Source organism: Ictalurus furcatus, chromosome 13 (genome assembly GCF_023375685.1).
Source record: "Ictalurus furcatus strain D&B chromosome 13, Billie_1.0, whole genome shotgun sequence".
In the NCBI taxonomy this organism is placed as follows: domain Eukaryota; kingdom Metazoa; phylum Chordata; class Actinopteri; order Siluriformes; family Ictaluridae; genus Ictalurus; species Ictalurus furcatus.
The window spans coordinates 10,919,712-10,941,030 of NC_071267.1; the positions used below are offsets into that span (position 1 = coordinate 10,919,712).

At 41.9% G+C, this 21,319-nt stretch overlaps 1 protein-coding gene across 4 annotated transcripts in view; it reads left to right on the plus strand.

Moving 5' to 3' along the window:
• svild (supervillin d) overlaps positions 1-21,319 on the plus strand; it is a 70,781-nt gene that overhangs the window by 14,829 nt on the left and 34,633 nt on the right. For all 4 annotated transcript variants that reach the window (XM_053639006.1, XM_053639009.1, XM_053639008.1 and 1 more), the window contains exons 2-3: positions 5,877-6,340; positions 12,094-12,128. In XM_053639006.1, coding sequence (XP_053494981.1) covers positions 6,012-6,340; positions 12,094-12,128 — 364 coding nt within the window. In that variant the 5' untranslated portion in view covers positions 5,877-6,011. The remainder of the gene's footprint in view (positions 1-5,876; positions 6,341-12,093; positions 12,129-21,319) is intronic.

The window sequence follows — 21,319 nt, forward strand, 5'->3', positions numbered from 1 at the left end:
TGGCGAAAAGTTTGTGGACACCTGAACATCACACCCATATGTTGGTTTTTCCCACAACACTGGAAGCAAACATTAACATTTCCCATTTACTGTAACTAAAGGGCTAAACCAAACGCATTCCAGCATGACAATGCTCCTGTTCACAAAGCAAGGTCCAGAAAGACATGGTTTGCCAATGTTAGTGTGTGAACTCAAGTATCCTGGCCTCAACCCCTCTGAACACCTCTGGGATGAACTGGAACACTAACGGGATGTTCAACAAGGGCATAGGGGTGTGATGGTCATATTTTGGTTATATAGTGAGTGAGGATTTGAAAAATAGGGTAAATGAATTCCTGTGCTGTGATGATTAAGGGTATGAGAAAAAGAAATACAGACTTTTTCTAGCTTTGGTGTTTGATTTTGTGTATGAGTGAAGGAGGGGCACACAGTTAGGAAGTAGATCCACAGAGAAAATTCCAGTAAACAGATGGACACTGATTTCAGTAACAGTGTGGATATAATGCGTTACAGTATACTCTCAGGATATGACACAGTGGGCATTTTCTGAGACAGAGCTTCCTCTATTGGCCTGCAGCCTCCTTTCTTTAAGGCAGGGGTCAGAGGTCAAGGATACCAAGAGGCACAATGAACACTCCTGCAGCATACTCTCTTGTGTAGCAGAGACAAAGAGGTGGATACTCAAAATCTCAAAAACATATTTCACTTAAATTAAGGAATATATTGACATGTTGCAGTAGATTTTATTTGTCATGTGGCAGGTTTGATTAATACAATGAATAAAAATGTATGCAAAATTTGTGACTCTCTGATCTCTGAACTATGTACTGCACACTAACAGAAATATGGCTCTCAATTATTTTAGTAATACTGCTTTCAAAACTCCTTTTTTAGGTATTCTTTGAGCTGTAGCAAGCTTTTTAAAGCTCATTGAGCCATTGCTATCAGTGTGTGTTATGTAAAAAAAAAAAAAAGTAGATCACTCCTTTGTTGATATACCCAGCTTTTCAAATGACTCATAGCTCTGATTTTTTCTCCTTGTTTGGTGGAAAAAAACAGGAGATACGTTTCCAAATGAAGCAAGTCCCTTTCTCTGGCTCTGACATAGTGCTGCTCTGGTTCCAGCCTTTATAGGTAATGCTAGAAAGGGCACATTAGGATTTGAAATGACTTCTTGAATTACGTTCTCTTCTAATCTTAGTTCCAGAATCACTATAAGATTTATTTCTTGGATTTGCTCAGTAAGGTCATTTGTGCGGCTTTGTTTTGGATTGCTGTTGGCATTTTATGCGTTTTCGAATGATGCTGAGGCTTTATGCCAGAGCCCTGTTATTACTGGGGGCCTGTCACTGACTTGGCTTACTCATTTATAATTACAGTAAAAAAAAAGGTTTGAGACTTATAGATGGGGCCGATACTCTCGGATTATGCTGTATTTTATTACCTAGAGTGTACCTTCTAATATAATGTTGCTCTCATTTCTTCGATCTGGATACTCTGGTATGGTGTGGAGTTTTAGCAAACACTCACTAACGTGACTTCAGTAGGCATTTATCACCTGAGTGCTGTAGATTCAGGTGAATGCACACTTAGCTTTGCAGTTCCTGTCGTATTGCTCTGTTTCTGCTTTCATCTACTGTTTTTCTTTAACCCGTGGGTCATCAACTGGTGGATCATAATCTGGACATGGCTCCAGCAAAGTATTTCAGTGGATTTGAACATTCAAAAAATTATATAGCAGAACTGATTGAACATATAAAAACAACTGACTGGTCCCACGGCTCCAGTTTTAGAAACTGTTGCAGCTCATTGCAACCAACCGCATGTTTTTACAGTCCTCACTGAAACTATTAGAACAGCAAGGCCAATTCAGTTATTTTATCTGTAGACTAAAGACATTTGGGTTTGAGATCAAAAGATTAATATGATAAGAGAGTTTAGAATTTGAGCTTTTATTTTATTATATTTTATTTCATATTTTAGCGAAAGTTTAGGAAACAAGAATAGCCTCTTCCAAAATGATGGAAAGGTCAAAGTGTAGAGAAAGAAAGGATCTGCTCATGATCCAAAACATACAAGCTGATCTGTGAAACATGGTGGAGGTAGTGTCATGGCTTGGGCTTGCATGGCTACTTCTGGATCAGGCTCACTAATCTTTATTGATGATGTAACTCATGATGATAGCAGCAGAATGAATTCAGAAATTTACAGAAACATTTTGTCTGCCAGTTTACAGAGAAATGCATCCAAATGAATCAGGATTAAACTTTATCATCATGGGAGACAATGATCCAAAACACACTGCCAACTCAACAAAGGACTTCATCAGGGGGGAAAAGTGGAAGGTTTTAGACTGGCCAAATCAATCACCAGACCTTAACCCAAATGAAGACGAGACTGAAGGGAGAAACCTGCCAAAAAGTCTGGAAAAGCATCACAAAAGAAGAAAACAACAACTTGGTGATGTCAGTGAGTCGCAGGCTTGATGTAGTTATTGCAAGCAAGGGATATGCATTCAAATATTAAGTGTTATTTACTTTAATTTACTTCAAATCTGTTCCTATACTTTTTCTCACCTAAAAATTGGGTGCTCTGATACAAAAGGTTCTATGTTTTATGTTGTCTAGTACATCTAGATATAAATACCAGGAAATAAAAGCTGAAATGCTAAACTCTTGTCTCATCCATCTTTTGATCTCAAACCCAAATGTCTTTGGTGTATAGCACAAACAAATGAATTGTTTGATGAGGAAGAAGGTGATTGAAATACATCAGTCTGGGAAGGGTTACAAAGCTATTTCAAAGGCTATGGGACTCCAAAGAACCACAGTGAGAGGTATTATCTCCAAATGGAAAAACTCGGCACAGTAGTGAACCCTCCCAGAAGTGGCCAACCATCCAAAATTCCCCTAAGACCGCAGCGACTACTCATCCAGGAAGTCACAAAAGAGCTATGGACAACATCAAAGGACCTACAGGCCGCACTTGCATCAATAAAGGTTTATAACACTGTTCATGACTCCACTATCAGAAAGACACTGAGTAAAAATGGCATCCATGGAAGAGTGTTGAGGATAAAACCACTGAAGAACTCAGAAGAACATTAAAGCTCGTCTGAATATTTCCAAAACACACCTTGATGATCTTCAAACCTTTTGGGAGAATGTTCTGTGTATTGATGAGTCGAAAGTGGAACTGTTTGGAAGACAGGGGTACATCCTGTTACATCTGGCATAAACCAAACACAGAATTCCACAAAAAAAATAAAGCATGGTGGTGGAAGTGTGATGGTGTGGGGATGCTCTGCTGCTTCAGGGCCTGGGCAACTTGCATTAATTGAGGGAAACATGAATTCTGCTCTCTATCAGAAAATCCTAAAGAAGAATGTCTGGTCTTCAGTCCGTAAGTTGAAACTGAAGTACAACTGGATTATGCAGCAAGACAATGATCCAAAGCATAGGATCAAATCCTAATCCTAGAAGTAAATGAAAGACTGATCTCCAGTTATCGGAAGCGTTTCATTGCAGTTATTGCTGCTAAAGGTGGCACAACCAGATTTTAAGTTTAAGGGGGCAATTAACTTTTACATTGGTGACAGGTGTTGGATAACTTTATTTGCTTCAATAAAATAAAAAAAATAAAAAATAAAAACTGGATTGTTGTTTATTCAGGATGCCTTTGTTTTATGTTGTATTTCGTTTGAAGATATAAAACGATCTAGTATGAGATATAGACAGAAACAAAAGAAATATTTTTCACAGCACTGTAACTGTTAAAGGGAATTGTTTGGTCACCATTCAGTCATGTTAAATGCTTATCCTGACTGTTGTAATGGCCCTGATGAAATGTCTGTACTGTAGCTCGACCTTTATAAATTTATTTAAACACCCCCGGTTTAACAGTTTAATTACCATTCTGTATATTAAGGCAGGGGTTCCCGAACTTTTCCAGGGCAAGGCCCCCCAAATGGCATTAACATTTGACCGAGGCCCCCCTTTTGCAAGATGTATTTAAAACACATTAAAAATACAGACTTCTGAATATATCCCCTTTTTTTTTTATTATTAATAATTACATCTTGCATCTTTACATTACATTAGATTAGGAATTGATTGTGTGTGTGTGGTTGTCTGAGACTGAGAAAGAGAAAATCATGTATTTATTTATTTTTCACACGAAATTGTTGAGGCCCCCCGGGCGCCCCCTGGCAGCCCCCACTTTGAAAACCACTGTGTTAAAGCCTTTCTCCTAGCTTGTGTTCGAGGCACACGAGTCATAGTATTGCAGAAAAAAACATACTAGGTTGTGAGTCACAAAACACTCTGATTCACTGTGATGCCCCTATAATAAAGCACAACTGCTTTTTCCATCTTTTGAATAAGACACATGGACTGAACTAGAAGCAGTTTGCCAGTAATAAAAGTGTCACGTAGTGTCAATGTACAGTCATGGACATTGACAAACTGCGGGTTAATAGTTTAGTTTCTGCTTTCATAGGAAAACTACTGCATAACTCTCGCTCAGAGACTTGAGAAGCAGCAATAATTTAAAGGATACCATGGAATTTTGGTGGGATGAACAGTTCAGCAGAAATGCGTGCTAGCTCTGATCAGATTGTTGTATCACCGATTTGCGAGCCTCAGCTTTGTCACTGGAGACTGCTCTAAGCCATAAGCACTCATTGAAGCTGAGATCACCAGCATTCCTAACGCTCCTCTCCTCTTTCAGCTTTCTTGTGATTCCCTCACTCATCTCCTCATATTTGCTCCCCTCAGAATGCTCCTCACCCTTTCCCTTCCTTCTTAGTGACATGCTGTTTCATCTTATCTCACACGTTCCACCTTTCTGTGACTCTTACAATCATGCTTGTCGAATATATTTTGTACTTTTCCTCTCTGGCCACATTTGCTCGGTTCATGCCGCCCTCTTCATTCTTTCTTTACCCCTCCCTTCCTCTCTCCTTTCTCTTTCTCGGCCTCTTTAGGTCTCCCGCAGTGTGAACTATTAAATGCAAGCTCCCAGATGTGGCCCATTAACCCTTGCTCTGTGCAGCAGCGATTCCAGCAGAGCCGAGCTCACTCCCCCGCCTCGGACCCCCACAAACGCAAGCGCGCCTTCTCCGCACACTTCGTTTAACGATGCTCTCAATGCAGTATACACACTCTCACACACTCATGCTGCTACATGCTCAGATTGCTTGGAAGCAAGAGAAGGAAGTACGGACCGTAATACAGATGCAATCATGTGTCTGTCCACAGAAGGAAGCTGCAGTGGTGCCAAAAGCTCTTGCTCAAAGTCTGATTGTGGTTGGAGTTGATGAGAATTGATGGGCAGGTCCTGCGTGCGTTGGAGCTTTACTAATTTTAGCTTCAGTTCACGCTTAATAGGAAACGTGGGAAGAAATAAACGTGGGGCTCTTCCCTTTTTTCTTTTGTCTTTATGTCTTTAATGAATGGTTGTTGAATTTCTTTGTAGGTCAGATGTAGGATTGACATAGCTAATTATCAGGTGTGGGGGACAGGGTGGGGTTTAATGTGTTCTTGATGACGAAGCTTTTATATCTATAGACTAATTGCAGGTTATGTGAAGGTTATTGTGCCAATGGAGACAATTTTAAATTCTCTCTCTCTTTCTCTCTCTCTTGCTTTCCCTTTTGGGCTATGGAGGTAACATGAGAGGCAGAGCCCAAAGTGGGCAGGGTGTCACTGAACTGTGGTGAATAAAAGTGATTTGTCTGAGTAAGATTTTAACTTTGAGTACAAGCATTGGCCCTGCAAAGATTTAATTCTCTATAAGAGTTGTGTATTATTAAAAAAAAGTGTCTGTCACTACCATCATAAAACAACTATGCAAATGCTTTTTTTTTCTCTCCACAGTGAGATGCACTGAGCAACACTGAATCATCCCCTGGAAAATAACCTTCAAGTCCAACCTTTTCTCCAGTCTTCAGAGTAGTGACACCGAATTGAGAGTTGTTTTTGTAAACCCAGGCATCAGTAGCTATCAATAGGATGGATGGGTTAGAGACCCTGTCAGGCTCTGCGCTGGACTCCAAAGCAGAGCGCATCGCACGCTACAAGGCCGAGAGGCGGCGTGAGTTGGCGGAGCGATATGCCAACCTGGAGGACCTCACCTCCAAATACACCAGGAAGGAGAAACCTCAGGACAGCGCAGACGCTCCAGACACGGCCCCTAGCACAGAGCAGAAGCCTAAAGAGGTCACTGTCTGTACACGAGATCAGCCCGCTGAAGCTAAAGTCAGGGAGGAAGGAGAGAACGAGAAAGAAGTGCAGAGTGAAACCAACAAGAAACAGGGAACCGCAACAAGATCCCAGCACGGGTGAGTTACGAATCCATTATGATTTCTGCTACAGGACACGTTTAGAGCGAGGGCTGGGTCAGGGCATGTACTGCTGTTATGAAACCCGAGCTGTTTCAGACTAAACTTGCTCTCTGCTGGGTGTTTCACGCTTCTGAGAGATTACACCTACAGGGATTCAACGTAAACACTCGTATATAACAAGTATATAACAAGGCGGTTGAAATCAGCCGAATAAGAATGCGCTCGATGTGTGGATGAGGGGAATAAGGGATAAAACTTTTCCCTCCTTGTTTGGAGCTTGTTTGGAGCTGCTCTTAGAAAGAGAAGTGCATTCCTGTTTGATCCTGACAGAGTGCATGAGTGAGGTTTCTGAGGTTTTTCAAAGGGAATTGCTTGCAGGCTTGTGTTTGGATGTGTACAAACAATGCACTCGAACAGTGATTCACTGCCTTGTTTCCTGCATCCTGCATCAGTACATTTAACTTAATATGAGGAATCCTTAGACTTTAAATTTTTTTTTTTTTTACACCAAACAGACGTATTTATGGTTTGTACTGAACTGTACATTGTTATTCTCACTCAATGGCTTTGAAGAACATGAGGTAATCTGAGCACAATGAACATGACAGTCTACCATTGTTTCCTTATGCTCAGGGCGTTATTACGTAAGCAACCTGCCATTCTGGCTGTCATCCATTTTGTCATTGTTCATAAAGAATCGAGTCCTGCCGAGGTCAGGGTCTTGACTTCTTACAAGGTCTTGTCTCAGTGTCAGCAAAAGGGATGTGTAAACAGGTTCTATAAACAGAATATTTTGTGATCTCAGTGATCACAAAAGAAAAGAGGGGGGTGGTTGGGGGTTGTGGGGGGTTGGGGTGCATTTTTTTTTATTGCAATTCAAAGTATTGTTAAACAGTAAAAAATTACAACATTAAACAGCAGGAAAGAGAAACTGTTACATTTACCTTTACCAGCGCCATCAGGTCCTCATTTCTTTCTCTAGTTTTCTGCTGTTCTACTTCTTTCTACTTACTTCATTTTTTATTTGTAAAAATTGTAGATGCAGTTTTTCGCCGATTGGTGACCCTCTTCCCATATTTACTTCAGAAGGCCTCTCTGAGATACTCTTTTTAAACCCAGTCATGTTACTGACCTGTCACCAATTAACCTCCAGCTGTTTCTTTTTAATAACACTTACTTTTCCAGCTTTTTGTTGCCCCTGTCCCAACTTTTTTGAGACGTGTTTTACGGTCATCACATTCAAAATTACCTTGTTTTTTCTTTAAAACGGTCCATTTCCTCAGTTTAAACATTTGATATGTTTTCTATGTTCTGTTGTGAATAACATCTGGGTTTATGAGATTTGCAAATCATCGCATTCTGTTTTTATTTACATTTTACACAGTGTCCCATCTTTTTTGGAATTGGGGTTGTATGTATATGCAGGGACTGCTGTTCACAACAACCTAGCAGGGCTAAGCCCCTTTGGCTTTCAAAGATATAATGAGATCAGTGTAATGTTTCATGTTTGGCATCAGATTAACCGCTGTGTAGAAATCTCTTAAAGCAGTTTTTTAATTAATTTTTTTTTTTTTTTTCTTTTGTGGAGCCAAGCGCAACAGCACCTCCAACCGTCGTAAGAATAATGCACAAAATGGTATGAAGAAGTGAGACAGGGGCTGATTTCTGTCTAGCCCAGACTCTAGATTCTTGGCAATGACAGTTTTGTTAGGTGATTAAACAGAACAAAACGCCCGCTAGATTCGATCTTCAATTTTTTTTAGCTCATTTTATTTTTCTGACACATTACCTAACACGTCATCAGCGGTGATTGAGGAGACGCACGTGAAATACAGTCATGGTTGTAATGAACACGAACCAGGTAGATTATTTACTCTGTCTTCCTTTCTTCCCAAAATTCTTTTGCAGGAATAAGGAAGCAGATATACTCAGCAAACATTATCCAATTAATGTGCAATTTACACAAAAGGACAAAGTGCAAGTTTAGGGTTTTTTTGGGTTGAATGAAAAGGTTACATCTTTTCTGTTTGTCATGATTGGTGTTCAAAAGAAACAGGTCAATAGAACATTACAATCTTGCATCCATCAAACCATTTCCTGTACCGCTTATCCTACATAGGCTTGTGGGGAGCCCGGAGTATCTTTCAGGGCACTCGGGGCACGACACCCTGGACAGGCAGAGAATTTGCAATTTAGACATGCCAATCAGCCTGTATGTCTTTAGACTGGGGGAGGAAACCCCGATGCACAGAGAACATGCAAGCTCCACATGCACAGGGCGGCGACGGGAATCGAACCTCCAACCCTGGAGGGGTGAGGCAAACGTGCTAGCCACTAACCCACCGTGTCCACCCGTCCCCCACCTCGTCCCGCATCACAAACTTGAAAGACGTAAATCATGCATGTAGATGCCAATCTGCCTTGAAGCGTGTGAGTTGCAGTATACCTCGCAACATTCTTATTCTGATGAGCCGTTGATGAGACGTCGTGATAGAATGCATTGCACAAGCCTAGTAGTTTCATCTTTTTTCACTGTGTACATATAAATATGTGAAACTGTGAAGGCAGAATTCAAGGTGATTTCCCAGGCCAACTGGCTAGGATACACTTAATAGAAGACTAAACTGTGACCATGTGACACTCCACTAGACTATACTGTGATCACGTGACACAAAAAGACATGAGAAGAACGCTCCATGAAAAAAGTGACAGATTTCTGGTGTGTTTGTTAAAAGAAAGTATCTACTAGTTACTTTCAGTACAGTAACTACACTTTCAGCTATAATAGTGCTATTGATATGCCACAAAAGCATATTACACATGTGTTCAGGAGGCTCCAGGCTTATAACACCATGTTGTGTTTGCAGTGTTTGTGTATAATAAGTCTTTTGTCCATGCATAGCAATGGCACAGGGATCCAGTTAATGCACTCGAGTTGGTGGTAAAACAGTTAGCTGTCAGGCCAGCCTTTCTTTTTTTTTCCATCTGCTCTGTGTTTACACATTGAAGGCCCCAGGTTGTGTTTGCACCTTTCTGTGCTTCATGGAAATCTTTCCAGCCCACATGACCCTGATAACACACAGTTCGCTAGTATTATGAAATCTCTTGCCATGCAGAAAAGCGACGCGAAGCTGTAAGCACAGAGATTTTGACACGTTTTACAGCTCCGTTCATATCCACTACATGAAAGAGCAGGATCAAAAGCCGTGTAATATGAGGATGTCAAACTTGTAGTGAATTTAAGGAAATGAAATGTGTGATGCATTTGAGGGCACGCAGCTCTACGTGCCCTCTGCTTCCTATTCTGAAAGTACATCCTGCACTCCTAAATGACCGTGCACTACTATCCATGATATTTTTTTTTTTTTGTCCTTTTACCACATTCTCTGCCTCGACTGATTTATTATTTTCTCTTCTCTCCTCTGCCCTTTGTTTCGTCTTTTCCCTGGTTGCCTGGTTGATCAGGGTGCATGCAGTTGACTTTTGACCTTTCTCTGAGAGGTCTGACAGTCACAGTTTAAGGTCAAGGCTAAAGGCTCATCAGTGGTTCAGTTACAGCTCTCATGGGGTCAAGCACACTTTTATACAGTGTGAAGTAGCAGGATTGGCCCGCACACATGTGCCACTTGGACGGCGTGTGTGTCCACTAAGAGTGTAACAGAGTGACACTATCTGTATCTGTTTAGTCAGTCCCTCCAGGATTTCGCGATTTTTGCGATCACAGAAACGAAGCAAACTCTCAAGCAAACTCTGCAGAATTCTGAGGAAAATTCACCGTAGATTTTCCGCAGATTCGGGACAAGACGCGTCATGTGACGTCATCACAACGCGCATTCAGCCAAAGCCCACTTCCATACACATGCGTCGAAAATGAGTACAGCTTCTGTAAAAGGTCTCAGTTACCAACAAAGATCTCTATGAAAGGCCGTGCAAAACAATTTTGTGCAATCGCAATTTCACTAATTCAAATAGTTTTCCGCAAAAAAAAAAACCTCAGAGAGAAAAAAACTGCAGAAAAATCAGCATTTTTACCTGCAACAATCTATACACAGTTATAGAAGGGAAATGCTTGTCCCCAGATGAGGATGGGTTCCCTTTTGAGTCTGGTTCCTCTCAAGGTTTCCTCCTCATATCGCCTCAGGGAGTTTTTCCTTGCCACCATCATAAACTGAAACAATTTATATCTGGAATTCATATATTTTTGACAAGCTGCTTTGTCCGTTGTTAAAAGCGATATATAAATAAAATCGAATTGAATTGAACGTTCATATATGACTGCTCATGCTCGCACGAAAGTAAAAACTTCCTGCTCGTGTGCCTTTTCTGTGCGTCATGCCGGATCCCAGTCTCGATGCCATCTCTATTCTCTTGTTTGTAGCTGTATTTGTGCCAGTTTTAAAACACATGATCCTGTTCATTCCAGAAAATATACTTGCATTTGGTTATACCCCTATTGTCTGTCAGTATTTTTGAGGAATAAAAGAGCTCTCCTGAACGAGAACTACACAGATACAGTAGGAGTTCTGTGACTGTTATGCAGAACAAGTACACAATGAATCCATCATTTCAGCATACAAGAAAACAGCACCAGCTGCGTGAGCATGAAACACAGCATTCGTTGACTCTTGCCGCGAGCAGCATGTCACCAGGACCATGTACAAAAACACACTGGTGTGACGTGTCTGACTCCGCACATGTGTTAAAACAAAAGCCCCATGGAAAGATTTCGCTTTGGCCGTCATGCCACATTACTTTTGATATGAAACACATTTTTAATAATCCCTGTTTACTAAAAACGTTTTTATTTTTTTAAACCCTAAAAGCAGGACCATAAGAAAAGTATCTACTCTGCAAAAGGAACTGAAAGGTTCTTGGAACTATGGGGCAGGAACTAAAAATGAGTGCTGGACTGGTTGGTGGAAATGTGAAGGAAAAAAAAAAAAAAAACACCGGGAAGCTGGTTTCCTGAAAGGGCTCCAATGGTGGAAACCTTTTATATTTCCTTTCTCTTTCTCACAAACCCACACACGAACATGTTTACACTGACATTACACTGAAACCAGTCATTACAACCATCAAGTACAGACACCAAATTCTGGTAAGTCCTCTCACACTAACTAAATCTGGGAAGCGCTCAAGCAGTCACCCGTTCCGGGAAAAGGAAATGGCTGTGAATGCGTTTAGTCAGTTTACTTTATGCTTTGTTGTGAATCAGGGTTTTCATCAGTGTGTTGTCGTTGCTGTAGTGCGTGTGTCGCGTTTGTTTTCATGATATTGCATTTCCTGTTTTGTAATTTTGTGGAAATGTTGCTGTGTCCTAACTTGCCTGTGTTGATGAAGTGTTTTTGTCAGGTCTTATTCCCTCATGTTAAATTTGTGTGGCTTATGTAATGTGTACATTTTAATTAAAGCAGGCAGCTGTTCTCCATCGTGTGCCGGTTCTGCTGGATGTCTCTCGGCCCTTAGAGACTGATCTCGCAGTCTGGTTCTAAACAGATGTAACAAAGTCCTATTGTAACGGAATCTCATTCTCAGATTCTCACTGGCCACATCTGCGACTAGTTTTCCTTCAGATGCATCCATACAGAGTCAGATTTTTATCATGCAATGTATGAAACAAGCTTTATCATGGATTTAAGTAGAGCAGATTCCTCTCATAGTAGACAGGAGGGGGATGCGGGGTGGATTTCAGGTGGAATTGCGTCATATGATGCATTGTTTCCTCACTGCTCTGTCTCTCTCTTTCACAGTCTGCTGGGCACAGAGGAAGTTAAACCGACAAAGGGTAAGTTACTTTCCTCAAGTCCCTTCAATGAGCCCTTTGTCATTCTTCTCTCTCCTTCCTCTTCGAATGCCGTTGTGCTCCCAGAATCCCTTTCTCTGTTAGCTGAGTAAGAAGAGCAGCATCCTGTCAAAGTACAAAGCTGAAACGTGAGGCAGCAGTTATGATTCAGGATGGCGTGAAATTAAATGTCCACACACACACACACACACGTACACATCACGAACACTTTCCAGATGACTCCAGGAGGTTTACCTGTCACATGTAGTTATCATCAAGGATTCCTGTTTCAACTGCTAATCTTTTAAATATGGTCTTTTGATTACTTCATAATTTTAAACAAGGCCTTGATATGGATATTTTTTAACCCCTCCATGTTCAAAATTGAACAAAATTAAAATCCACCCACCCTGTCCAGGGTGTACCCTGCCTTGTGCCCGATGCTCCCTGGGATAGGCTCCAGGTTACCCCGTGACACTGAAGGAAGGATAAGCGGTATAGAAGATGGATGGATGGATGGATAAAATCCACCCAAAGACATCAAAATGATTTGTAAACGCACACATGAGCACGCCAGCGCACTGAGTGCATATCATCAACTGTTGCCAGCCTCAAGAATAATGTTAAGAACTTTGTGGTAGAGAAGGCAAAACAAGCTCTAAAATGAAAAATTTTCATGGATTTATATGTGTGGGCTGATGATGAGGTAACGATTGCATAACGATACAGGTGAATATACAGTGTTCACCTGGATCTTATACAGAATCTCCTAGGGTATGCTTCATAATGCCAGAGCAGTATCCAAGCCTGGCTTCTTTACATGAGGGTATAACAATAAAATCATCCATCCATCCATCCATTAATTTTTCATACCGCTTATCCTTCACAGGATCACGGGGGAGCCTGGAGCCTGCCCCCAATGAACTCTGGGCACAAGGCAGGGACACCCTGGATGGGGTGCCAATCCATCACAAGGCATAATCACACACATATTCACACACTACAGATAATTTTGGAAATCCCAATCAGCCTATAGTACATGTGTTTGGACTGGGGGAGGAAACCAGAGTACCTGGAGGAAACCCACGAAGCAGAGGGAGAACCCCTGAAGAACATGCAAACTTCATGCACACAGAGCAGAGGCAGGATTCAGACCCCCAGCCCCGGAGCATGCTGACCACTAAGCCGCCGTGCCCCCCACAATAAATTAACGTGAAATTAAATTTCAAACATGTTATCAAATAAGAAATTCAGACAACAAATCTAGCATATTTATAACAAATGCAAAAAAAATAAAAAGCAATGGTTGGTGCTGTGATGTCAGCATTTTCAAAAGCAGACATTTTTCCCATCCACATAAAATCCAGTTAAAAGAAAGAGTTTCAAAAAGCTCTATTCTCAGTGATCCAACATGCTGTTTTTATGTGGACAGGAAGCCAAAATGTTACTGTGATTAAATCCCCACACAACAGACTTGCAAGGACAGCATGACTAATCTCGACAAATCCTGAAGTTTCAAAACCAGACTTTTTTTCTATCATACTCTGAGTCAAATGGTGTCGTCATACAGTAGCTCAGCCTCATGCTGTGTAAGCTTCATCCACATAACCTCAAGAATCCAACGGCACAATGGTAATCACTGTATTTCCCAACTTCACTCGTTATGAGTAGCACAGTTGATGAGTATGAGTGATACAAACTTGCTATGCAGTGCAATTCTGAAAACACAGAGCAGACACACACTCATTTTTCTATTTTTTCAGAAATATTTCTCAACTTATATTAATTTTATCTCTTGTACAAGAAGAGTGACAGTGATGTGAAAATGAGAGTGAAGATTTGTTTCCGTCACGTGAGGAGGTTGAGGACGGATGCAAATGCAAATAATGCAGTTGCTCAGGTTGTAGAGAGGGTTTCCACTAATCGTAGGGTTGGTGGTTCGATTCACGGCCCACATGACTCCACATGCCGAAGTGTCCTTGGGCAAGACACTGAACCCCAAGTTGCTCCTGATGGCAAGTTAGCACCTTGCATGGCAGCTCTGCTTCCATTGGTGTGTGAGTGTGTGTGAATGAGACACAGTGTAAAGCGTTATATACAGTATCTCACAAAAGTGAGTACACCCCTCACATTTTTGTAAATATTTGATTATATCTTTTCATGTGACAACACTGAAGAAATGACACTTTGCTACAATGTAAAGTGGGGAGTGTACAGCTTGTGTAACAGTGTAAATTTGCTGTCCTCTCAAAATAACTCACCACACAGCCATTAATGTCTAAACCACTGGCAACAAAAGTGAGTTCACCCCTAAGTGAAAATGTCCAAATTGGGCCCAATTAGCCATTTTCCCTCCCCGGTGTCATGTGACTTGTTAGTGTTACAAGGTCTCAGGTGTGAATGGGGACGAGGTGTGTTAAATTTGGTGTCATCGCTCTCACACTCCCTCATACTGGTCACTGGAAGTTCAACATGGCACCTCATGACAAAGAACTCTCTAAGGATGTGAAAAAAAGAATTGTTGCTCCACATAAAGATGGCCTAGGCTATAAGAAGATTGCCAAGACCCTGACACTGAGCTTCAGCACGGGGGCCAAGACCATACAGCGGTTTAACAGGACAGGTTCCACTCAGAACAGGCCTCGCCATGGTCGACCAAAGAAGTTGAGTGCACGTGCTCAGCGTCATATTCAGAGGTTGTCTTTGGGAAATAGATGTATGAGTGCTGCCAGTATTGCTGCAGAGGATGAAGGGGTGGGGGGTCAGCCTGTCAGTGTTCAGACCATACGCCACACGCTGCATCAAATTGGTCTGCATGGCTGTCGTCCCAGAAGGAAGCCTCTTCTAAATATGATGCACAAGAAAGCCCGCAAACAGTTTGCTGAAGACAAGCAGACTAAGGACATGGATTACTGGAACCATGTCCTGTGGTCTGATGAGACCAAGATAAACTTATTTGGTTCAGATGGTGTCAAGCGTGTGTAGGGGAAACCAGGTGAGGAGTACAAAGACAAGTGTGTACAGTCAAGCATGGTGGTGGGAGTGTCATGGTCTGGGGCTGCATGAGTGCTGCCAGCACTGGGGAGCTACAGTTCATTGAGGGAACCATGAATGCCAACATGTACTGTGACATACTGAAACAGAGCATGATCCCCTCCCTTCGGAGACTGGGCCGCAGGGCAGCATTCCAGCATGATAACGACCCCAAACACACCTCTAAGCTGACCACTGCCTTGCTAAAGAAGCTGAGAGTGAAGGTGATGGACTAGCCAAGCATGTCTCCATTTTTAAACCCTATTGACCATCTATGGGGCATCCTCAAACGGAAGGTGGAGGAGCATAATGTCTCTAACATCCACCAGCTCCGTGATGTCGTCATGGAGGAGTGGAAGAGGATCCAGTGGCAACCTGTGAAGCTCTGGTGAACTCCATGCTCAAGAGGGTTAAGGAAGAGATGGAAAATAATGGTGGCCACACAAAATATTGACACTTTGGGCCCAATTTGGACATTTTCAGTTAGGGGTGTACTCACTTTTGTTGCCAGCGGTTTAGACATTAATGGCTGTGTGTTGAGTTATTTTAGGGGACAGCAAATTTACACTGTTACACAAGCTGTACACTCACTACTTTACATTGTAGCAAAGTGTCATTTCTTCAGTGTTGTCACATGAAAAGATATAATCAAATATTTACAAAAATGTGAGGGGTGTACTCACTTTTGTGAGATACTGTAAGTGCGCCATTTACCATTTACCAGATAAGAGTTTTATTATAGGAGATATAGGCAGACAAATCCAAATCATGAAACAATAGCGTGGTCAAAACAGGCAAACGGTCAGACGATCAGCAAACAGGATAAACTAGACTAAGACAAGACTCGATTAACGAGGACGAGAATCAGATAAAAACCATAAAGCTATGAATAAAGGCTTGGTACATGACAGAGACTATGGCAACTGAGCGTAGTACTTCGCAAAGTCATAGTGTTCAAAAAGTCTCTTATATAGCATGGAGTGAGTGAGTATGAGATGTGTGTGATTAGAATTCTGGAGAAGGCGAACGTGTGTGTGTGTGTGGGAAGTGTAGTCCTCTTCGGCCATGTTTGTAGTTGGTGGCACATCCTGGGAAATGGAGTTGCTTTTTTGCTGTGATATGACAGTTTGTATGCATCCCCAAGCTGCATACTACTACATGAAACAGTAAGTCGACAGTTTCTGATTCGGTTCATACAGATAAGCAACAGAATTAAGGGAAAAAACAACAAGCATGTTAGTAAGGTGTTGGGCCACCACAAGCTGCCAGAACAGCTTCGGTACATCTTGACATAGATTCTACACAGCTCTGTACAACTGTTTAAGAGGGATGAACATCATTCTTCCAAAAGAGATTCCCTCAGTTGGTGTTTGATAACGGCAGTGAAAAGTGCTGTCAGTCCAAAATTCAATTCAAGGTTCAATTGGGTTGAGATACGGGTGCTGTGACAGTCATAGCATATGATTTACAGCATTTTCATACTCATCAAACCATTCAGTGAGCCCTTATGTACTGTGGATCCTGGAAGAGACCACGCCCATCAGCAGAACTTTGTATTGATTTGCAGTGCTCAAATAGTATGCAAACCATGTCAGTAAAATTTTTTTTAAAAAAGTTTCCATTTATTTTGTCACCTTTGGTCTTCTATTGAATTCAATTTGTGCCAAAAGTATTGAACGTAACTTTTCAAGAAAACAAACAAATATATACAACGGGAAAGAAGACAAACTCTCTGAAACTGACAGCGAGTCACAAATGGTACAAATCTCATATGGGTGGGGCTTAACAGCGATTTACTCTCATTGGCTAGTGAGATTAGCATCGACAGCTTGAGTGTCCAGCTGAGGAGGAGGAGGAGGAGGATGACGACGATGATGACAACGATGCTCCATGCCGCTCCCGAGAGCTCATCTAAAAAAAATAAATAAATAGTCATATGAGACTACCCAAACCTCAAATATTAATTACAAACTAATATGCTGACTAAGGAAATAAGCAATGTCCACAACAAAGCACAAACACTATGACTATGACAGAGAACCGCATCCAGAGCGCTCTCCAAAAAGTTTCTCTTTCCAGGTCAGGGAGCTGTCGACCCAATTCTCACTAGCCAATGAGAGTAAAACACTGTTAAGCCCCGCCCACATGTGAGATTAGTTCCAGAATGGCGAATGTAAACTTGAATGTAAACGAAAAGTTTGAAAGCGTAAACGAAAACTCTGGCAGCGCTTTCATAAGCCACGATTAGTGAAGACGAAGCTTAGAAGACTGTTAACAAAGAATGCTGCTTATTTGACGACCATGTTACATTTTTGTCAGAGTGTTTTTCTTTTTTCTCATTGTATATTTGTGTTTATTTCTTGAAATGTTACGTTCAATACTTATGGCACAAATTTAATTCTGTAGTCTTCCGGTTGTCAACTCTCGGTATGGCAAGCCATTTCCTTTGACATTCCTCAGGTGCAAAACAAACGTGCATAACAGCCATCAGCAAGAAGACTTGATCCTCAGTCAGCTTTGGTTGGCAAAAGTTCTTAAACATTGGCTTGGTGTGTGACAGCCTTTTCACGCTCACACTCTAACTCATGTTGGCTGTGTTAAGTTCATAGATGCGGAGCGAGCCAAGTAATGTCACACATAGCATTGCATACTGGCCTGCTGTTTGGGAATCCCCACTTCAGTAGGTCTGGCTGACAGTTTGGAAGCAGAAGCCCATCGGAGACTCACGCACCACTCATCAGTTCCACTGCAGCTAAGCTGGTGGAAAATATCGCCTACAGGACGGGGAATGCTAACTCAGCACATTCGTTCTCATTACAGAGAATGAAAGGAGGGAGAGATGGAACGAGAAAGATGAAGGAATAGTTGTGAAGTTTGGTATGAAATTAAAGCGTGATGTTTCACCTCTCTGGGGAGGAGATGTGATATTTCCCTCACAGACCTCAGTGGGTTTCAGCTCTCTCAGCAGGAGCAAAGCACAGCACTCAAGAGCACTCTAATCCCCAATACCTATGAAACGCTGGCTAACCCTCAGGGCCGCTGCAGCTCCCTTTCCACGCTATCACACAGGCATCTGCTGTAGATCAGAGCGTTCCCACGCAGAACACACTCACGCACATACACACAGCTGGATCTGTACGTCCTAATCTTTCACAGCTGCTTCCAAACGGCCTGTATAGTTTTAGACTGTATGTCATTTGCAATACAGCTGTGACATTTTCACACTGGCTTCACAGCATATTGTTTAAATAGTAATTTAATGCACATTACGACCATGATCATAAATATGAACTAAAAACCCCTCTTGGTGCTCTAAGATTAGACTTTGGAGGAGATGAGATTCATCTGGCTGAAAAAAGCACGCACAGGAATGACCAGTGTGAAGCATCATTCAGGTTCACAGTGAACTGCTCACCTCACTTATCACCTGTTCGCTTAATTATGAAGGTTTGAACAGTGCGCCCAAGTGTGCAGCTCCCACAGACTTTACGTCAGAGATCTAGTTTCCTAAAAACATCAGGGGTTCTTTTTTTGTGCAAGCATAACCTAGTGGGATAACACCAATGTGTAAGCTAATTTGTTTGGGTGTAAGTCCTGTAAGTTCCTATATTCACGGTAAGAAATGAATATGCCTGTATAAATATGGGACCACTGTAGTGGTGGGCTAGCATGTGGTGCTCTCCTTGCCATGACCCGGGTTCAATTCCCGGTCAGGGAACCAACCACAGCCACTGGAGGGTTGCATGTACCAGTGCGCTCTAAGTGCCTGTCCCAAGCCCGGAAAATGGGGAGGGTTTCATCAGGAAGGGCATCCTTCAAAAAGCTTCAAAATATGCTGATGGGCGATTCACAAGGGAGCGGCCGAAAGAGGTAAAAAAATTCGGGTGGTGCAACACAAAGGGGTGTGGCAGTAGAAATCTGTCAATGCAGTGGGATTTTTATACTGACTTTGCACTTGCATTACTGAATAGCAAGCTTCAAATGAAGCTTTTCTTACAGTACTTGGCTCTAATATAAGCTCCTACTGTATACCCAACTACTAACTGAATACAACTGGCTGAATTATATCATTTTATCTGAATAAAAAAAAAAAATGAAAGCAAGTAGCCTGATTGTGGTTATGAAATGTGAAGCAGACAGTTGACTCAGGATATGCTGGAGGAATATGCACAGAGCATCATATGTAGGAGATTCAATAAAAATGACTATCAAAACTTATTAAATATCATATCGCAGATATAAACCAGTCCATACAGACTGGTTATTTTTTGTGATTGCGTCTTTTTTCCAAATTTGCGATGCAGTTTGCCCAGTGTTTTTTTTTTTTGTTTTTTTTTTTAACTTTTTTTGCAAAAAACTACTTGAATTGGTAAAACTGCAATTGCACAAAATTGTTTTGCACGTGATGCAAAACAATTCTTTCGCAGTGATGTTTGTTGGTAAAACCTTTTAGCTGTACTCATGTTCTCGAAGAGGGCTTTGGCTGAATGTGCATCGTTATGACGTCACATGACGCATCTTGGCCCAAACCTTCAGTAATTTCGAAAACAATCGCAAGCTCCTGCAAATATTGCAGAGTTTCCTCGATAAACATTTAAATGAGTAAACACCCACAAAAGCAGCCTAAGGGACAGAAAATACATCTGGTGTACATTATGTCAGCCAGTCAGTTATTTTTAACACTTTAAAAAAAGTGAAATTTGACCTTATGTATGACATATAAACAGCATCATTAATAGAGACTGCGAGGATGTCCAAAGTGAGTGTGCAGAGCAGTATTAGTGAGTTCAGCCATTAAAAATGAAGACTAGGTGCCATGAATTGTTCACGCAAAGGTATGGATGCATGAAGAGGTGAAGTGGGCATGCACACTTCACTGTCACATGTGAGAGAATTTCACTTCAGCGAACACTGATCACTCCTCTCACTCGCCTGTGTCTACACTTTGCTCATGAGTCAAGTTATGAAAGCTACATGTACAGATGAATTAAAGATAATGCTTAATTGGCATGTTATGTCAGTATGGAAATGTCACTGTGAGGGTGCAAAGTCAGTTTTTCTGCAAAAAAAGGAAGGATATTGTAGTAACATGCTTAAACAAACCTCTTGATAATGTATTCATTTTTAAAACAACTCCTCCATGGCACTCTTTGCCATGCTACTACCTGCACTATCTATCCATCCAGCCATTTTCTGTAGCGCTTATCTTACACTGGCTCGCGGGGATCCTGGAGCCTATCCCAGTGAACTTAGGGCACAAGGAGGGGGACACCCTAGATCATAGTGAACAATCGCGCACACACCCATTAACACACTACGGACAATTTAGAGACGCCAGTCAGCCTACAACACATGTCTTTTTACTGGAGGAGGAAACCAGAGTACCCGGAGGAAGCCCCCGAAGCATGGGGAGAACATGCAAACTCCACGAACACAGTTCGGAGACAGGATTCGAACCCCCAACCCTGGAGGTGCTAGGCCAGGGGTGCCCAATACGTCGATCGTGATCGACCGGTCGATCGCAAAGGAAGTGCGGGTAGATCCCGATTAAAAAAAAAAAAATAGATGTTAGCGTTGATGTACAGGGCAGCCAGTCTGAGATCTCGTCTTTTCTCTCACCACGCGTGTGCGATCAAACGCGCCAGCGCTAAAGGCTAGCGAGCGAAGTCGTAGGGAGAGGACATTTTTCAGTCTTTTAAAGACTTCATTGACAAAACCCAGTGTGCAAATTGATATCAGTCACCACGGACGGTGCGCCTGCAATGGTTGGCAGCGCAAATGGATTCAGGGACGATCCTTTCCCTGACTTCCTTAACTACCACTGAATAATACACCAACAAGCCTTATGCACAAAAATGCTAAACATGAAAGAGATCATGGATGTGGCAACAAAGATCGCCTGTTCTATACGTGCTAGATCACTTCAAAGACGGCTGTTCCGTGTGCATCTGGAGAAGGCAGACTGCGACCACTCTGAGCTCCTGCTACACACTGAAGTGAGATGGCTTAGTAAGGGTAAATTCCTGAAGAGATTTCGAGAGCTCTGTCCGGAGATAAGGGAGTTTCTTTTTGCTGTTAAACATGCAGAATGCACCCAACTCAATGATGATCAGTGGCTGCTGGACTTGGAATTTTTAACCGATCTGACCAACATGTTAAAT